The following is a 17,360-nucleotide window of genomic DNA, read 5'->3' as shown; positions in this document are numbered from 1 at the left end:
AGTCTATGGGTCTTTGTGTGAGTCTATGGGTCTCTGTGTGAGTCTGGGTCTCTGTGTGAGTAGTCTATGGGTCTCTGTGTGAGTTTATGGGACTTTGTGTGAGTAGTCTATGGGTCTTTGTGTGAGTCTACGGGTATCTGTGTGAGTCTAATTTTCTCTGTGTGAGTCTGTGGATCTTTGTGTGAGTAGTCTATGGGTCTCTGTGTGAGTCAATGGGTCTCTATGCGAGTCAGTGGGTCTCTGTGTGAGTCTGTGGATCTCTGTGTACGTAGTCTATGGGTCTCTGTGTGAGTCTGTGGATCTCTGTGTGGTGAGTCTATGGGTCTCTGTGTGTGTAGTCTATGGGTCTCTGTGTGAGTAGTCTATGGGTCTCTGTGTGAGTAGTCTATGGGTCTCTGTGTGAGTAGTCTATGGGTCTCTGTGTGAGTAGTCTGTGGGTCTCTGTGTGAGTAGTCTATGGGTCTCTGTGTGAGTCTAATTTTCTCTGTGTGAGTAGTCTGTGGGTCTCTGTGTGAGTCAGTGGGTCTCTGTGTGAGTTTATGGGTCTTTGTGTGAGTAGTCTATGGGTCTTTGTGTGAGTCTATGGGTCTCTGTGTGAGTCTGGGTCTCTGTGTGAGTAGTCTATGGGTCTCTGTGTGAGTCTGTGGATCTCTGTGTGAGTAGTCTATGGGTCTCTGTGTGAGTTTTTGGGACTTTGTGTGAGTAGTCTATGGGTCTTTGTGTGAGTCTATGGGTATCTGTGTGAGTAGTCTATGGGTCTCTGTGTGAGTAGTCTATGGGTGTCTGTGTGATGAGTCTATGGGTCTCTGTGTGAGTCTAATAGTCTCTGTGTGAGTCTGTGGATCTCTGTGTGGTGAGTCTATGGGTCTCTGTGTGGTGAGTCTATGGATCTCTGTGTGAGTAGTCTATGGGTCTCTGTGTGATGAGTCTATGGGTCTCTGTGTGGTGAGTCTATGGGTCTCTGTGTGATGAGTCTATGGGTCTCTGTGTGAGTAGTCTGTGGGTCTCTGTGTGAGTAGTCTGTGGGTCTCTGTGTGATGAGTCTATGGGTCTCTGTGTGGTGAGTCTATGGGTCTCTGTGTGATGAGTCTGTGGGTCTCTGTGTGAGTAGTCTGTGGGTCTCTGTGTGATGAGTCTATGGGTCTCTGTGTGGTGAGTCTATGGGTCTCTGTGTGATGAGTCTATGGGTCTCTGTGTGAGTAGTCTGTGGGTCTCTGTGTGGTGAGTCTATGGGTCTCTGTGTGGTGAGTCTATGGGTCTCTGTGTGAGTAGTCTATGGGTCTCTGTGTGAGTAGTCTATGGGTCTCTGTGTGGTGAGTCTATGGGTCTCTGTGTAAGTAGTCTATGGGTCTCTGTGTGGTGAGTCTATGGGTCTCTGTGTGAGTAGTCTATGGGTCTCTGTGTGAGTAGTCTATGAGTCTCTGTGTGAGTAGTCTATGGGTGTCTGTGTGAGTAGTCTAGGGGTCTCTGTGTGGTGAGTCTATGGGTCTCTGTGTGGTGAGTCTATGGGTGTCTGTGTGGTGAGTCTATGGGTCTCTGTGTGGTGAGTCTATGGGTCTCTGTGTGACGAGTCTATGGGTCTCTGTGTGGTGAGTCTATGGGTCTCTGTGTGAGTAGTCTGTGGGTCTCTGTGTGAGTAGTCTATGGGTCTCTGTGTGGTGAGTCTATGGGTCTCTGTGTGGTGAATCTATGGGTCTCTGTGTGAGTAGTCTGTGGGTCTCTGTGTGAGTAGTCTATGGGTCTCTGCGTGGTGAGTCTATGGGTCTCTGTGTGGTGAGTCTATGGGTCTCTATGTGGTGAGTCTATGGGTCTCTGTGTGGTGAGTCTATGGATCTCTGTGTGGTGAGTCTATGGGTCTCTGTGTGAGTAGTCTATGGGTCTCTGTGTGAGTAGTCTATGGGTCTCTGTGTGAGTAGTCTATGAGTCTCTGTGTGAGTAGTCTATGGGTCTCTGTGTGAGTAGTCTATTGGTCTCTGTGTGGTGAGTCTATGGGTCTCTGTGTGAGTCTGTGGATCTCTGTGTGAGTAGTCTATGGGTCTCTGTGTGAGTTTTTGGGACTTTGTGTGAGTAGTCTATGGGTCTTTGTGTGAGTCAGTGGGTCTCTGTGTGAGTAGTCTATGGGTCTTTGTGTGAGTAGTCTATGGGTTTCTGTGTGAGTTTATGGGTCTTTGTGTGAGTAGTCTATGGGTCTCTGTGTGAGTTTATGGGTCTCTGTGTGAGTAGTCTATGGGTCTCTGTGTGAGTTTATGGGACTTTGTGTCATTAGTCTATGGGTCTTTGTGTGAGTCTATGGGTATCTGTGTTAGTCAATGGGTCTCTGTGTGAGTCAGTGGGTCTCTGTGTGAGTCTAATTTTCTCTGTGCGAGTCTGTGGATCTCTGTGTGAGTAGTCTATGGGTCTCTGTGTGAGTAGTCTATGGGTCTTTGTGTGAGTCTATGGGTCTCTATGCGAGTCAATGGGTCTCTGTGTGAGTCTAATTTTCTCTGTGTGAGTCTAATTTTCTCTGTGTGAGTCTAATAATCTCTGTGTGAGTCTTTGGATCTCTGTGTGAGTAGTCTATGGGTCTCTGTGTGAGTTTATGGGACTTGGTGTGAGTAGTCTATGGGTCTTTGTGTGAGTCTACGGGTATCTGTGTGAGTCTAATTTTCTCTGTGTGAGTCTGTGGATCTTTGTGTGAGTAGTCTATGGGTCTCTGTGTGAGTCAATGGGTCTCTATGCGAGTCAGTGGGTCTCTGTGTGAGTCTGTGGATCTCTGTGTGCGTAGTCTATGGGTCTCTGTGTGAGTCTGTGGATCTCTGTGTGGTGAGTCTATGGGTCTCTGTGTGCGTAGTCTATGGGTCTCTGTGTGAGTAGTCTATGGGTCTCTGTGTGAGTAGTCTATGGGTCTCTGTGTGAGTAGTCTATGGGTCTCTGTGTGAGTAGTCTATGGGTCTCTGTGTGGTGAGTCTATGGGTCTCTGTGTGAGTAGTCTATGGGTCTCTGTGTGGTGAGTCTATGGGTCTCTGTGTGAGTAGTCTATGGGTCTCTGTGTGAGTAGTCTATGAGTCTCTGTGTGAGTAGTCTATGGGTGTCTGTGTGAGTAGTCTAGGGGTCTCTGTGTGGTGAGTCTATGGGTCTCTGTGTGGTGAGTCTATGGGTGTCTGTGTGGTGAGTCTATGGGTCTCTGTGTGGTGAGTCTATGGGTCTCTGTGTGACGAGTCTATGGGTCTTTGTGTGGTGAGTCTATGGGTCTCTGTGTGAGTAGTCTGTGGGTCTCTGTGTGAGAAGTCTATGGGTCTCTGTGTGGTGAGTCTATGGGTCTCTGTGTGGTGAGTCTATGGGTCTCTGTGTGAGTAGTCTGTGGGTCTCTGTGTGAGTAGTCTATGGGTCTCTGCGTGGTGAGTCTATGGGTCTCTGTGTGGTGAGTCTATGGGTCTCTATGTGGTGAGTCTATGGGTCTCTGTGTGGTGAGTCTATGGATCTCTGTGTGGTGAGTCTATGGGTCTCTGTGTGAGTAGTCTATGGGTCTCTGTGTGAGTAGTCTATGGGTCTCTGTGTGAGTAGTCTATGAGTCTCTGTGTGAGTAGTCTATGGGTCTCTGTGTGAGTAGTCTATTGGTCTCTGTGTGGTGAGTCTATGGGTCTCTGTGTGAGTCTGTGGATCTCTGTGTGAGTAGTCTATGGGTCTCTGTGTGAGTTTTTGGGACTTTGTGTGAGTAGTCTATGGGTCTTTGTGTGAGTCAGTGGGTCTCTGTGTGAGTAGTCTATGGGTCTTTGTGTGAGTAGTCTATGGGTCTCTGTGTGAGTTTATGGGTCTTTGTGTGAGTAGTCTATGGGTCTCTGTGTGAGTTTATGGGTCTCTGTGTGAGTAGTCTATGGGTCTCTGTGTGAGTTTATGGGACTTTGTGTCATTAGTCTATGGGTCTTTGTGTGAGTCTATGGGTATCTGTGTTAGTCAATGGGTCTCTGTGTGAGTCAGTGGGTCTCTGTGTGAGTCTAATTTTCTCTGTGCGAGTCTGTGGATCTCTGTGTGAGTAGTCTATGGGTCTCTGTGTGAGTAGTCTATGGGTCTTTGTGTGAGTCTATGGGTCTCTATGCGAGTCAATGGGTCTCTGTGTGAGTCTAATTTTCTCTGTGTGAGTCTAATTTTCTCTGTGTGAGTCTAATAATCTCTGTGTGAGTCTTTGGATCTCTGTGTGAGTAGTCTATGGGTCTCTGTGTGAGTTTATGGGACTTGGTGTGAGTAGTCTATGGGTCTTTGTGTGAGTCTACGGGTATCTGTGTGAGTCTAATTTTCTCTGTGTGAGTCTGTGGATCTTTGTGTGAGTAGTCTATGGGTCTCTGTGTGAGTCAATGGGTCTCTATGCAAGTCAGTGGGTCTCTGTGTGAGTCTGTGGATCTCTGTGTGCGTAGTCTATGGGTCTCTGTGTGAGTCTGTGGATCTCTGTGTGGTGAGTCTATGGGTCTCTGTGTGCGTAGTCTATGGGTCTCTGTGTGAGTAGTCTATGGGTCTCTGTGTGAGTAGTCTATGGGTCTCTGTGTGAGTAGTCTATGGGTCTCTGTGTGAGTAGTCTGTGGGTCTCTGTGTGAGTAGTCTATGGGTCTCTGTGTGAGTCTAATTTTCTCTGTGTGAGTAGTCTGTGGGTCTCTGTGTGAGTCAGTGGGTCTCTGTGTGAGTTTATGGGTCTTTGTGTGAGTAGTCTATGGGTCTTTGTGTGAGTCTATGGGTCTCTGTGTGAGTCTGGGTCTCTGTGTGAGTAGTCTATGGGTCTCTGTGTGAGTCTGTGGATCTCTGTGTGAGTAGTCTATGGGTCTCTGTGTGAGTTTTTGGGACTTTGTGTGAGTAGTCTATGGGTCTTTGTGTGAGTCTATGGGTATCTGTGTGAGTAGTCTATGGGTCTCTGTGTGAGTAGTCTATGGGTCTCTGTGTGAGTAGTCTGTGGGTCTCTGTGTGAGTAGTCTATGGGTCTCTGTGTGAGTCTAATTTTCTCTGTGTGAGTAGTCTGTGGGTCTCTGTGTGAGTCAGTGGGTCTCTGTGTGAGTTTATGGGTCTTTGTGTGAGTAGTCTATGGGTCTTTGTGTGAGTCTATGGGTCTCTGTGTGAGTCTGGGTCTCTGTGTGAGTAGTCTATGGGTCTCTGTGTGAGTCTGTGGATCTCTGTGTGAGTAGTCTATGGGTCTCTGTGTGAGTTTTTGGGACTTTGTGTGAGTAGTCTATGGGTCTTTGTGTGAGTCTATGGGTATCTGTGTGAGTAGTCTATGGGTCTCTGTGTGAGTAGTCTATGGGTGTCTGTGTGATGAGTCTATGGGTCTCTGTGTGAGTCTAATAGTCTCTGTGTGAGTCTGTGGATCTCTGTGTGTTGAGTCTATGGGTCTCTGTGTGGTGAGTCTATGGGTCTCTGTGTGAGTAGTCTATGGGTCTCTGTGTGATGAGTCTATGGGTCTCTGTGTGGTGAGTCTATGGGTCTCTGTGTGGTGAGTCTATGGGTCTCTGTGTGATGAGTCTGTGGGTCTCTGTGTGAGTAGTCTGTGGGTCTCTGTGTGATGAGTCTATGGGTCTCTGTGTGGTGAGTCTATGGGTCTCTGTGTGATGAGTCTATGGGTCTCTGTGTGAGTAGTCTGTGGGTCTCTGTGTGGTGAGTCTATGGGTCTCTGTGTGGTGAGTCTATGGGTCGCTGTGTGAGTAGTCTATGGGTCTCTGTGTGAGTAGTCTATGGGTCTCTGTGTGGTGAGTCTATGGGTCTCTGTGTGAGTAGTCTATGGGTCTCTGTGTGGTGAGTCTATGGGTCTCTGTGTGAGTAGTCTATGGGTCTCTGTGTGAGTAGTCTATGGGTGTCTGTGTGAGTAGTCTAGGGGTCTCTGTGTGGTGAGTCTATGGGTCTCTGTGTGGTGAGTCTATGGGTGTCTGTGTGGTGAGTCTATGGGTCTCTGTGTGGTGAGTCTATGGGTCTCTGTGTGACGAGTCTATGGGTCTCTGTGTGGTGAGTCTATGGGTCTCTGTGTGAGTAGTCTGTGGGTCTCTGTGTGAGTAGTCTATGGGTCTCTGTGTGGTGAGTCTATGGGTCTCTGTGCGGTGAGTCTATGGGTCTCTGTGTGAGTAGTCTGTGGGTCTCTGTGTGAGTAGTCTATGGGTCTCTGCGTGGTGAGTCTATGGGTCTCTGTGTGGTGAGTCTATGGGTCTCTATGTGGTGAGTCTATGGGTCTCTGTGTGGTGAGTCTATGGATCTCTGTGTGGTGAGTCTATGGGTCTCTGTGTGAGTAGTCTATGGGTCTCTGTGTGAGTAGTCTATGGGTCTCTGTGTGAGTAGTCTATGAGTCTCTGTGTGAGTAGTCTATGGGTCTCTGTGTGAGTAGTCTATGGGTCTCTGTGTGGTGAGTCTATGGGTCTCTGTGTGGTGAGTCTATGGGTCTCTGTGTGAGTAGTCTGTGGGTCTCTGTGTGAGTAGTCCATGAATGAGATTTTAGAGTCAAACACAAACACAAAGATCCCCCACGTAGCCTTGGAGGCTGTCGGAGCGAGTGCCGCTAGTGGCGAGCAGCAGCAGCGGCGCTTACGAAGGGGGCCAAAGGCGCCGCCCCCCTGCCCGGCCGCCTTTGTCTCCCCCCGGCCGCCAACTTCGCCACGGCGCCCCCCGGTGTCTCTATTTTAGTTTTAGCCTGAGTCGACCCCAGGGGGAGGCCCAGGACCGACTCCTCGCTCGCCGCTCCCCGCGGGGGTCAAGGTCACGGTGACCTTGACCCCCGCGGGGTGTCGAGGGGCTCCATGCGGGGGGGGCGGGGGTCACGCCGCACCGCTCGCCGGGGAGACAAAGGGGGTCCAGGGGGGTCCGGGCGCTCACCACTTGGCCCCCCACCAACCCCGCAATGTTACCGGCGGCTCGCACCCCAAGGGTCTCGTTGCAGGCGATCGTACGGAGGAGGAGGAGGAGGGGGAGGAGGGGGAGGAGGAGGGGGAGGAGGGGGAGGAGGAGGATGAGTAGGAGGAGGAGGATGAGTAGGAGGAGGAGGATGAGTAGGAGGATGAGTAGGAGGAGGATGAGTAGGATGAGTAGGAGGATGAGGGGGAGGAGGAGGAGGATGAGTAGGAGGATGAGGGGGAGGAGGAGGAGGAGGGGGAGGAGTAGTAGGAGGATGAGTAGGAGGAGGATGAGTAGTAGGATGAGTAGGATGAGTAGTAGTAGGAGGATGAGTAGGAGTAGGATGAGTAGTAGGATGAGTAGTAGGAGGATGAGTAGGTGGAGGATGAGTAGGAGGAGTAGGATGAGTAGTAGGATGAGTAGGAGGATGAGTAGTAGGATGAGTAGTAGGATGAGTAGTAGGAGGAGGATGAGTAGGATGAGTAGTAGTAGGAGGATGAGTAGGAGTAGGATGAGTAGTAGGATGAGTAGTAGGAGGAGGAGGAGGATGAGTAGTACAATGAGTAGTAGGATGAGTAGTAGTAGGATGAGTAGTAGGAGGAGGATGAGTAGTAGTAGGATGAGTAGTAGGATGAGTAGTAGGAGGAGGATGATGAGTAGGATGAGTAGTAGTAGGATGAGGAGGAGGATGAGGAAGAGGAGGATGATGAGTAGTACGATGAGTAGTAGTAGGATGAGTAGTAGTAGGATGAGTAGTAGGATGAGTAGTAGGAGGATGAGTAGTAGGATGAGTAGTAGGAGGAGGAGGAGGAGGATGAGTAGTAGTAGGATGAGTAGTAGGATGAGTAGTAGGATGAGTAGTAGGAGGAGGAGGATGAGTAGTAGTAGGATGAGGAGGAGGAGGAGGAGGATGATGAGTAGGATGAGTAGTAGTAGGAGGATGATGAGTAGTAGGATGAGTAGGAGGGGCGGCGTCTTCACCGCGTGTCTCTGATGGCTCCAGGATGGCTTCAGACCGAGGCAGTGCCGGGCCGTTGCCGTGCGGTGTCCGGACGGCAATGTTGGGCGGCGGCGGCGGCGGTGACGGCGACGGTGGCGGTGACGGTGACGGCGGTGACCGGCAGGGCGGTGCCGTGGCCGCTGGCGGCGGCGGCGCTGCCAGGAAGGGCGAGGAGGTGGTGGTGGTGGAGGTGGAGGTGGCGGTAATGATGGAGGAGAAGAGCGAGGAGGTGGAGGATGAGAAGGGTGCGGAGGAGGAGGATGAGAAGGGTGGGGAGGAGAAGGATGAGAAGGATGGGGAGGAGGAGGTGGATGATGAGAAGGTTGATGATGAGGTGGATGATGAGAAGGGCGACAGTGAGGAGGTGGGGGCCTCCTCCTCCCACGCCGGCATCAAGCGTCAGCGGAGCCACAGGGGGAGGGGCAGCCGTGGAGTGTCCCTCCCTCACCTGGGGCTGGAGAAACAAAGGTACACATACACATACACATTTATATACACACATATATATATACATACACACATACGCTTGTGCCAGGCCATGTGCACCTTGAAGCCACATGAAGTGTCGAACACCCGCTGGCAGGAGGTCACGGGGCAGACCCAGGTGCCACGGGTTGACTGAGATGACTGGCTGATGCACCACCTGTGCCCCCTACTGTGCCAACCTGCTGTGCTTTAGCCACCCGGCGCTCCGCTCGTTGTTCTGAGCATCGCTCCTCCGCCCTCCGTTGTTGTTGGAGGGCGACTGCCTCCAACTGCCCAGTAGCATCCTTCACGAGCCTCCTCCACGGAGGCCGATCTTGACACCGCTGGTACCAGTCATCGGCAAGTCCACTAAGCTCCACGTCCTCCTGTACCACATCACTCCATCTCTTCTCTAGCCCGTGCCGCGCCTGTTTATCCCCCTCGATCCGGCCGAACAAAAGCTGTTTGGGTATGCGGTGGCTGGGCAGGCGGGCTACATGACCCAGCCATCGCAGCCTTGCCTGCCGGAGGAGCTCACCGATGGGACCCTGCCCAGATCTTTCAAGGATTTGTGAGCTTCTCACACAATCCAGCCTGGTTAAACCCAGGAAGGATCGTAGGCAGGCCAGCCTAAATGTTTCTAACCGGCGAAGATGTTCCATTAGGGGTGTCCACGTTTCGCAAGCGTAGAGAAGGGAGGGAATGACCGTGGCTGAGAAGACCTGAAGCTTTGTGCGGAGTGATAGACCAGGTAGCTTCCACACAGCGTTACGCAACCAATGAAAAGATATTGCTGCTCGAGTGATTCGGAGTGAGACCTCTGCTGTTAAACCAGAACCGGTCATGAGCACACTGCCAAGGTATGGGAAACTCTCCACTCTCTCCACAACTGCCCTATCACCAATTGGGAGTTGTGGGGATGGAGTGTCCAATGGTACAAAATACCCAGGCAGGTGCTTAGTTTTGGTGGGGCTGATGGTAAGGCTCCACCTCTTAGTGGCACACTCCAGGTTCAGCAGCAGCGCCTCCAACTCCTCCTCTGAGTGAGCAGCAATTACCAGATCATCGGCATACATAACATGGTTGAGCAATAGGGAGCAATCCCTTTACCGCACCCGGGCATCGATCAGCCTCCCATTGTATTTGTACCAAATGGAAATTCCTCTGGTATAGCTATTGAAGGGCTTCAAGAACTACGTGGTCAAAATGGATGTTAAATCATGTGGGAGCCAGAGGACATCCCTGTCGCACCCCAAGGTGTACAGGGAATGGCTCTGACTCCCGGCCACGTAGTTTTACCCGGGCCCGCTCACCATCATGAAGGTCCTTAATGATTGTGAGCAGAGGGTCAGGGACTCCGAAAGCACGAAGAACGACCCAGAGCCCAGGCCTACTGATGGTATCATAGGCCTTGACAAGGTCAATAAAGCAGAGATGTAGGTCTTGTTGGAATTCCCTACACCTCTGCTGTAGCAGACGGACAGAAAATATGGCATCTGTGCAGGACTGCCCTTTGCTGAAACCGCATTGGGGCTCCGCAAGCCTCTCCTCAGCGTGCCTAGCAAGGTGATGTTGAATAATCCTTGCCAGGACCTTTCCCGGCACACTGGGGAGTGAGATGCCCCTGTAGTTGTTACAGTATGTGCAGTCCCCCTTCTTAAAGAGGGGGACCACCAGGGCATCCTTCAAATCCTGCAAAACCCATCCAGTGGTCCAGACTGTTATGATGTCATGTAGGGCAGTCTGTGCACAGACACCACCCTCCCGCAGGATTTCGCTTGGGAGATCATCTCTGCCTGGTGCCTTTCCTGGTCTCAGACTCTGGATCGCCCTCAGTACTTCCTCAACAAATGGCACTTCAGCCAGCCACTCCCAGGGGGTGACTTCCTCCTCCAATTTTTGAGGTACCGCAGACTCAGCAGGGTCATCCCCATTTTGTGCCACGTTGTTTTCCTGGCTGAGGGATTTCCCCTCCCCCAGGACCTCACAGAAATGCTCAGCAAATCTGCAAACCTGTTCCTGGGGTCGGAGATTGGATCACTGTTCTTTCCTCTAATGATGGTAATAGGTGAGGCGCTGCAGGTTACTTTTTGATGGAATTAAAGAGCTATTTGTGATCGCGGGCCACTGAGGCAGACTACATTTCCTCAGCAACCCGCGACCACCACCCGTCCTTGCCTCACGGTTCTCCGAACCTCCGAGCGAAGGCTGCGGTAAGCCTCTTCATACTCCGACGTGGGATGCTATAGCCGATGAGAGTGGGCCTGTCGCTTTTTCTCAGCCAGCCTGAACACCTCTTCTGTCAGCCAGGGTCTCTGGGGAGGTCTGGACCGCGTACCTAAAGCAGCCATTGCAGCTGCATGACCCACAGTCCTAAACCTCGCCCATTTACCCTCGATATCAGGAGGAGTGGGGGTCGATGCCAACCCCAGCCGCAAGCGATGATGAATTTCTCGCTTGCAACTTTCATCAGATAACTGAGACCAGGCCATTTTAGGTTGGAATGGGGTCCTGGGTGTACACCAACCACCGGAGTGGAAGAATGGCAGGCGCATCTTACAGATGACTAGTCGATGGTCAGAGGGCAGATCAGCTCCACGGTAGGTCCTGGTGTCAAGGACATGGGCTCGCATTCGCTGTTCTGTCACGATGTAGACCAGCAGATGTTCTTGCTTGGACCCGGCATGCATCCATGATGTTGTGTGGATGCGCCGATGCCGGAACAGTGTGTTGGTAATTACAAGCCCATGGGCTGCACAAAGATCTAGCAGCCTCCTGCCGTTGTTATTGAGCTGATGTAGTTGCCTCTGTGGATGTGTAGGCCTTTACTTTAACATCTATTTCTGTGACCAGTCACAAGCTAATCCCTCAGCTATTTCAATGCTAAATTACTAGGTGCCTCTGTGGATGTGTAGGCCTTTACTTTAACATCTATTCCTGTGACCAGTCACAGGCTAATCCCTCAGCTATTTCAATGCTAAATTACTAGTTGCCTCTGTGGATGTGTAGGTTTTGACTTTAACATAGCCATTCCTGTGACCAGTCACAAGCTAATCCCTCAGCTATTTCAATGCTAAATTACTAGTTGCCTCTGTGGATGTGTAGGCCTTTACTTTAACATCTACTCCTGTGACCAGTCACAAGCTAATCCCTCAGCTATTTGATATGTAAACCCCCTTTGTCAAGGTGCCTCACTTCTCCCAACCAGCTTAAAAGTCGCTACGAATCTTAACAGCGTTCATTAAAGCTCTGTGGATGTGTAGGCCTTTACTTTAACATCTATTCCTGTGACCAGTCACAAGCTAATCCCTCAGCTATTTCAATGCTACATTACTAGTTGCCTCTGTGGATGTGTAGGTTTTGACTTGAACATAGCCATTCCTGCGACCAGTCACAAGCTAATCCCTCAGCTATTTCAATGCTAAATTACTAGTTGCCTCTGTGGATGTGTAGGTTTTGACTTTAACATAGCCATTCCTGTGACCAGTCACAAGCTAATCCCTCAGCTATTTGCACAAGCTAATCCCTTAGCTATTTCAATGCTAAATTACTAGTTACCTCTGTGGATGTGTAGGTTTTGACTTTAACATCTATTTCTGTGACCAGTCACAAGCTAATCCCTCAGCTATTTCAATGCTAAATTACTAGTTGCCTCTGTGGATGTGTAGGTTTTGACTTTAACATAGCCATTACTGTGACCAGTCACAAGCTAATCCCTCAGCTATTTGCACAAGCTAATCCCTTAGCTATTTCAATGCTAAATTACTAGTTGCCTCTGTGGATGTGTAGGTTTTGACTTTAACATCTATTTCTGTGACCAGTCACAAGCTAATCCCTCAGCTATTTCAATGCTAAATTACTAGTTGCCTCTGTGGATGTGTAGGTTTTGACTTTAACATAGCCATTCCTGTGACCAGTCACAAGCTAATCCCTCAGCTATTTGCACAAGCTAATCCCTCAGCTATTTCAATGCTAAATTACTAGTTGCCTCTGTGGATGTGTAGGTTTTGACTTTAACATCTATTTCTGTGACCAGTCACAAGCTAATCCCTCAGCTATTTCAATGCTAAATTACTAGTTGCCTCTGTGGATGTGTAGGCCTTTACTTTAACATAGCCATTCCTGTGACCAGTCACAAGCTAATCCCTCAGCTATTTCAATGCTAAATTACTAGTTGCCTCTGTGGATGTGTAGGTTTTGACTTTAACATAGCCATTCCTGTGACCAGTCACAAGCTAATCCCTCAGCTATTTCAATGCTAAATTACTAGTTGCCTCTGTGGATGTGTAGGCCTTTACTTTAACATCTATTTCTGTGACCAGTCACAAGCTAATCCCTCAGCTATTTCAATGCTAAATTAATAGTTGCCTCTGTGGATGTGTAGGTTTTGACTTTAACATAGCCATTCCCGTGACCAGTCACAAGCTAATCACTCAGCTATTTGCACAAGCTAATCCCTTAGCTATTTCAATGCTAAATTACTAGTTGCCTCTGTGGATGTGTAGGTTTTGACTTTAACATCTATTCCTGTGACCAGTCACAAGCTAATCCCTCAGCTATTTCAATGCTAAATTACTAGTTGCCTCTGTGGATGTGTAGGCCTTTACTTTAACATCTATTCCTGTGACCAGTCACAAGCTAATCCCTCAGCTATTTCAATGCTTAATTACTAGTTGCCTCTGTGGATGTGTAGGTTTTGACTTTAACATAGCCATTCCTGTGACCAGTCACAAGCTAATCCCTCAGCTATTTGCACAAGTTAGCTATTTCAATGCTAAATTACTAGTTGCCTCTGTGGATGTGTAGGCCTTTACTTTAACATAGCCATTCCTGTGACCAGTCACAAGCTAATCCCTCAGCTATTTCAATGCTAAATTACTAGTTGCCTCTGTGGATGTGTAGGTTTTGACTTTAACATAGCTATTTCTGTGACCAGTCACAAGCTAATCCCTTAGCTATTTCAATGCTAAATTACTAGTTGCCTCTGTGGATGTGTAGGTTTTGACTTTAACATAGCCATTCCCGTGACCAGTCACAAGCTAATCCCTCAGCTATTTGATATGTAAACCCCTTTGTCAAGGTGCCTCACTTCTCCCAACCAGCTTAAAAGTCGCTACGAATCTTAACAGCGTTCATTGAAGCTCTGTGGATGTGTAGGCCTTTACTTTAACATCTATTTCTGTTTCGATTTAAAGCTTTCGTGACTGCAATGATTCATCTTCTTTGGTTCTTTCGGTAAAGTCACGTAGAATGAGAATAAAATAATAAATTGATAAAATAAAATAACACAATAATATTCTCACGACGTTTCGGCCACAACACAAGCGGCCTTCATCAGGTGAAGGGACGAGACTGTCTGGTAGGACAGCGCTGGAGTGAAAGAGCCACGTTCAGATCACGACCTTTAAGCTGTGTGAGAGGAACAAAGCGCCTTGACAAAGGAATTAGCATATAATTTAGCATTGAAATGGCTGAATGATTAGCTTGTGACTGGTCACAGAAATAGCTATGTTAAAAGTTAAAGCATACACATCCGCAGAGGCACCCATTGTTAAAGGAATTAGCATAGAATTTAGCATTGAAATATCTGAGTTAAAGCATACACATCCGCAGAGGCACCCCTTGACAAAGGAATTAGCATAGAATTTAGCATTGAAATAGCTAAGTTAAGGCATACACATCCGCAGAGGCACCCCTTGACAATGGGGTGCCTCTGGGTCTCTGTGTGGTGCGTGCCGCTGTGGGTGAGTGTTGTCAATGTGGTTACCCACAGCCCCGTCTTCGGCCGAGGAATGGAGCGGAAGAAGCTAAGACGCAGCTGGGGGCCACCGGCCGGCTCTAAGGTGTGTGTGTGTGTACGTGTGTGTGTGTGTGTACGTGTGTGTGTGTGTACGTGTGTGTGTGTAGGTGTGTGTGTGTGTGTACGTGTGTGTGTGTGTACGTGTGTGTGTGTGTACGTGTGTGTGTGTGTACGTGTGTGTGTGTACGTGTGTGTGTGTGTACGTGTGTGTGTGTGTACGTGTGTGTGTGTGTGTGCGTGTGTGTGTGTATGTGTGTGTACATGTGTATGTCTGTGTGTGTACGTGTGTGTGTGTGTGTACATGTGTGTATGTGTGTGTGTACATGTGTGTGTGTGTGTACGTGTGTACGTGTGTGTGTACGTGTGTGTGTGTGTACGTGTGTGTGTGTGTGTACGTGTGTGTGTGTACGTGTGTGTGTGTACGTGTGTGTGTGTGTACGTGTGTGTGTGTGTACGTGTGTGTACATGTGTATGTCTGTGTGTGTACGTGTGTGTGTGTGTGTACATGTGTGTATGTGTGTGTGTACATGTGTGTGTGTGTGTTTACGTGTGTGTGTACGTGTGTGTGTGTACGTGTGTGTACGTGTGTGTGTGTGTGTACGTGTGTGTGTGTGTACGTGTGTGTACATGTGTATGTCTGTGTGTGTACGTGTGTGTGTGTGTGTACATGTGTGTATGTGTGTGTGTACATGTGTGTGTGTGTGTGTACGTGTGTGTGTACGTGTGTGTGTGTGTACGTGTGTGTGTGTACGTGTGTACGTGTGTGTGTGTGTACGTGTGTGTGTGTGTGTACGTGTGTGTGTGTACGTGTGTGTGTGTGTGTGTACGTGTGTGTGTGTGTGTGTACGTGTGTGTGTGTATGTGTGTGTACATGTGTATGTCTGTGTGTGTACGTGTGTGTGTGTGTGTACATGTGTGTATGTGTGTGTGTACATGTGTGTGTGTGTGTACGTGTGTGTGTACGTGTGTGTGTGTACGTGTGTGTGTGTGTGTACGTGTGTGTGTGTACGTGTGTGTGTGTACGTGTGTGTGTGTGTACGTGTGTGTACATGTGTATGTCTGTGTGTGTACGTGTGTGTGTGTGTGTACATGTGTGTATGTGTGTGTGTACATGTGTGTGTGTGTGTGTGTACGTGTGTGTGTACGTGTGTGTGTGTACGTGTGTGTGTGTGTACGTGTGTGTGTGTACGTGTGTGTGTACGTGTGTGTGTGTGTACGTGTGTGTGTGTGTGTACGTGTGTGTGTGTGTACGTGTGTGTGTGTGTACGTGTGTGTGTGTACGTGTGTGTGTGTGTGTACGTGTGTGTGTGTGTACGTGTGTGTACATGTGTATGTCTGTGTGTGTACGTGTGTGTGTGTGTGTACATGTGTGTATGTGTGTGTGTACATGTGTGTGTACGTGTGTGTGTACGTGTGTGTGTGTACGTGTGTGTGTGTACGTGTGTGTGTGTGTACGTGTGTGTGTGTGTACGTGTGTGTACATGTGTATGTCTGTGTGTGTACGTGTGTGTGTGTGTGTACATGTGTGTATGTGTGTGTGTACATGTGTGTGTGTGTGTGTACGTGTGTGTGTACGTGTGTGTGTACGTGTGTGTGTGTACGTGTGTGTGTGTGTGTACGTGTGTGTGTGTACGTGTGTGTGTGTGTACGTGTGTGTGTGTGTGTGTACGTGTGTGTGTGTACGTGTGTGTGTGTGTACGTGTGTGTGTGTACGTGTGTGTGTGTGTGTGTACATGTGTGTGTGTGTACGTGTGTGTGTGTGTGTACGTGTGTGTGTGTGTACGTGTGTGTGTGTGTACGTGTGTGTGTGTACGTGTGTGTGTACGTGTGTGTGTGTGTACGTGTGTGTGTGTACGTGTGTGTGTGTGTACGTGTGTGTGTACGTGTGTGTGTGTGTACGTGTGTGTGTGTACGTGTGTGTGTACGTGTGTGTGTGTGTACGTGTGTGTGTGTGTGTGTACGTGTGTGTGTGTACGTGTGTGTACGTGTGTGTGTGTACGTGTGTGTTTGTACGTGTGTGTGTGTGTACGTGTGTGTGTGTGTACGTGTGTGTGTGTACGTGTGTGTGTGTACGTGTGTGTGTACGTGTGTGTGTGTACGTGTGTGTGTGTGTACGTGTGTGTGTGTACGTGTGTGTGTGTACGTGTGTGTGTGTACGTGTGTGTGTGTGTACGTGTGTGTGTGTGTACGTGTGTGTGTGTGTGTACGTGTGTGTGTACGTGTGTGTGTGTGTACGTGTGTGTGTGTGTGTGTACGTGTGTGTGTGTGTACGTGTGTGTGTACGTGTGTGTACGTGTGTGTGTGTGTACGTGTGTGTGTGTGTACGTGTGTGTGTACGTGTGTGTGTGTGTGTACGTGTGTGTGTGTGTACGTGTGTGTGTGTGTACGTGTGTGTGTGTGTACGTGTGTGTGTGTGTACGTGTGTGTGTGTGTGTGTACGTGTGTGTGTGTACGTGTGTGTGTGTGTAGGTGTGTGTACGTGTGTGTGTGTGTGTACGTGTGTGTGTGTGTGTACGTGTGTGTATGTGTGTGTGTGTACATGTGTATGTCTGTGTGTGTACGTGTGTGTGTGTACATGTGTGTGTGTGTGTGTACGTGTGTGTGTGTGTACGTGTGTGTGTGTGTGTGTGTACGTGTGTGTGTGTGTGTGTACGTGTGTGTGTGTGTACGTGTGTGTGTGTGTGCCCCCACCGAAGATGAACATCCGTGGAGGGATGCAGGCAAAGCCGATGAGTCAGATGCCTTCTATGACCTCCTGTCACAGGTGCTGGCTAAAGTGGCCCCTCGGGATAGAGTCATCATGTTGGGTGACTTCAATGCCCGAGTTGGTCATGATACTGGCACCTGGCCTGGAGTGATTGGAGGGCATGGGCCAGATCAGCTCAATAACAACGGTAGGAGGCTGCTAGATTTTTGTGCAGCCCATGGGCTTGTAATTACCAACACGCTGTTCCGGCATCGGCGCATCCACACAACATCATGGATGCATGCCGGGTCCAAGCAAGAACATCTGCTGGACTACATAGTGACGGACCAGCGAATGCGAGCCCATGTCCTTGACACCAGGACCTACCGTGGAGCTGATCTGCCCTCTGACCATCGACTAGTCATCTGTAAGATGCGCCTGCCATTCTTCCACTCCGGTGGTGGGTGTACACCCAGGACCCCATTCCAACCTAAAGTGGCCTGGTCTCAGTTATCTGATGAAAGTTGCAAACGAGAATTTCATCATCGCTTGCGGCTGGGATTGGCATCGTCCCC

The 17,360-nt window shown here is 49.4% G+C and overlaps 1 protein-coding gene across 2 annotated transcripts in view; it reads left to right on the top strand.

The window, feature by feature from the left end:
- Window positions 1-17,360, top strand: part of LOC142915883 (uncharacterized) — a 52,039-nt gene that overhangs the window by 4,409 nt on the left and 30,270 nt on the right. For both annotated transcript variants that reach the window (XM_076061522.1, XM_076061521.1), the window contains 2 exons: window positions 7,838-8,302; window positions 14,073-14,142. In XM_076061522.1, the coding sequence (XP_075917637.1) occupies window positions 7,839-8,302; window positions 14,073-14,142 (534 nt within the window). In that variant the 5' untranslated portion in view covers window position 7,838. The remainder of the gene's footprint in view (window positions 1-7,837; window positions 8,303-14,072; window positions 14,143-17,360) is intronic.

Source organism: Petromyzon marinus, unplaced genomic scaffold (genome assembly GCF_048934315.1).
Source record: "Petromyzon marinus isolate PM22_M1 ecotype Great Lakes invasive population unplaced genomic scaffold, UKy_Petmar_22M1.pri1.0 PM_G_Scaffold_36, whole genome shotgun sequence".
NCBI classification, from domain to species: domain Eukaryota; kingdom Metazoa; phylum Chordata; class Hyperoartia; order Petromyzontiformes; family Petromyzontidae; genus Petromyzon; species Petromyzon marinus.
Note: the sequence above shows the minus strand (reverse complement) of the source record. Positions and strands in the feature narration are given on the sequence as shown.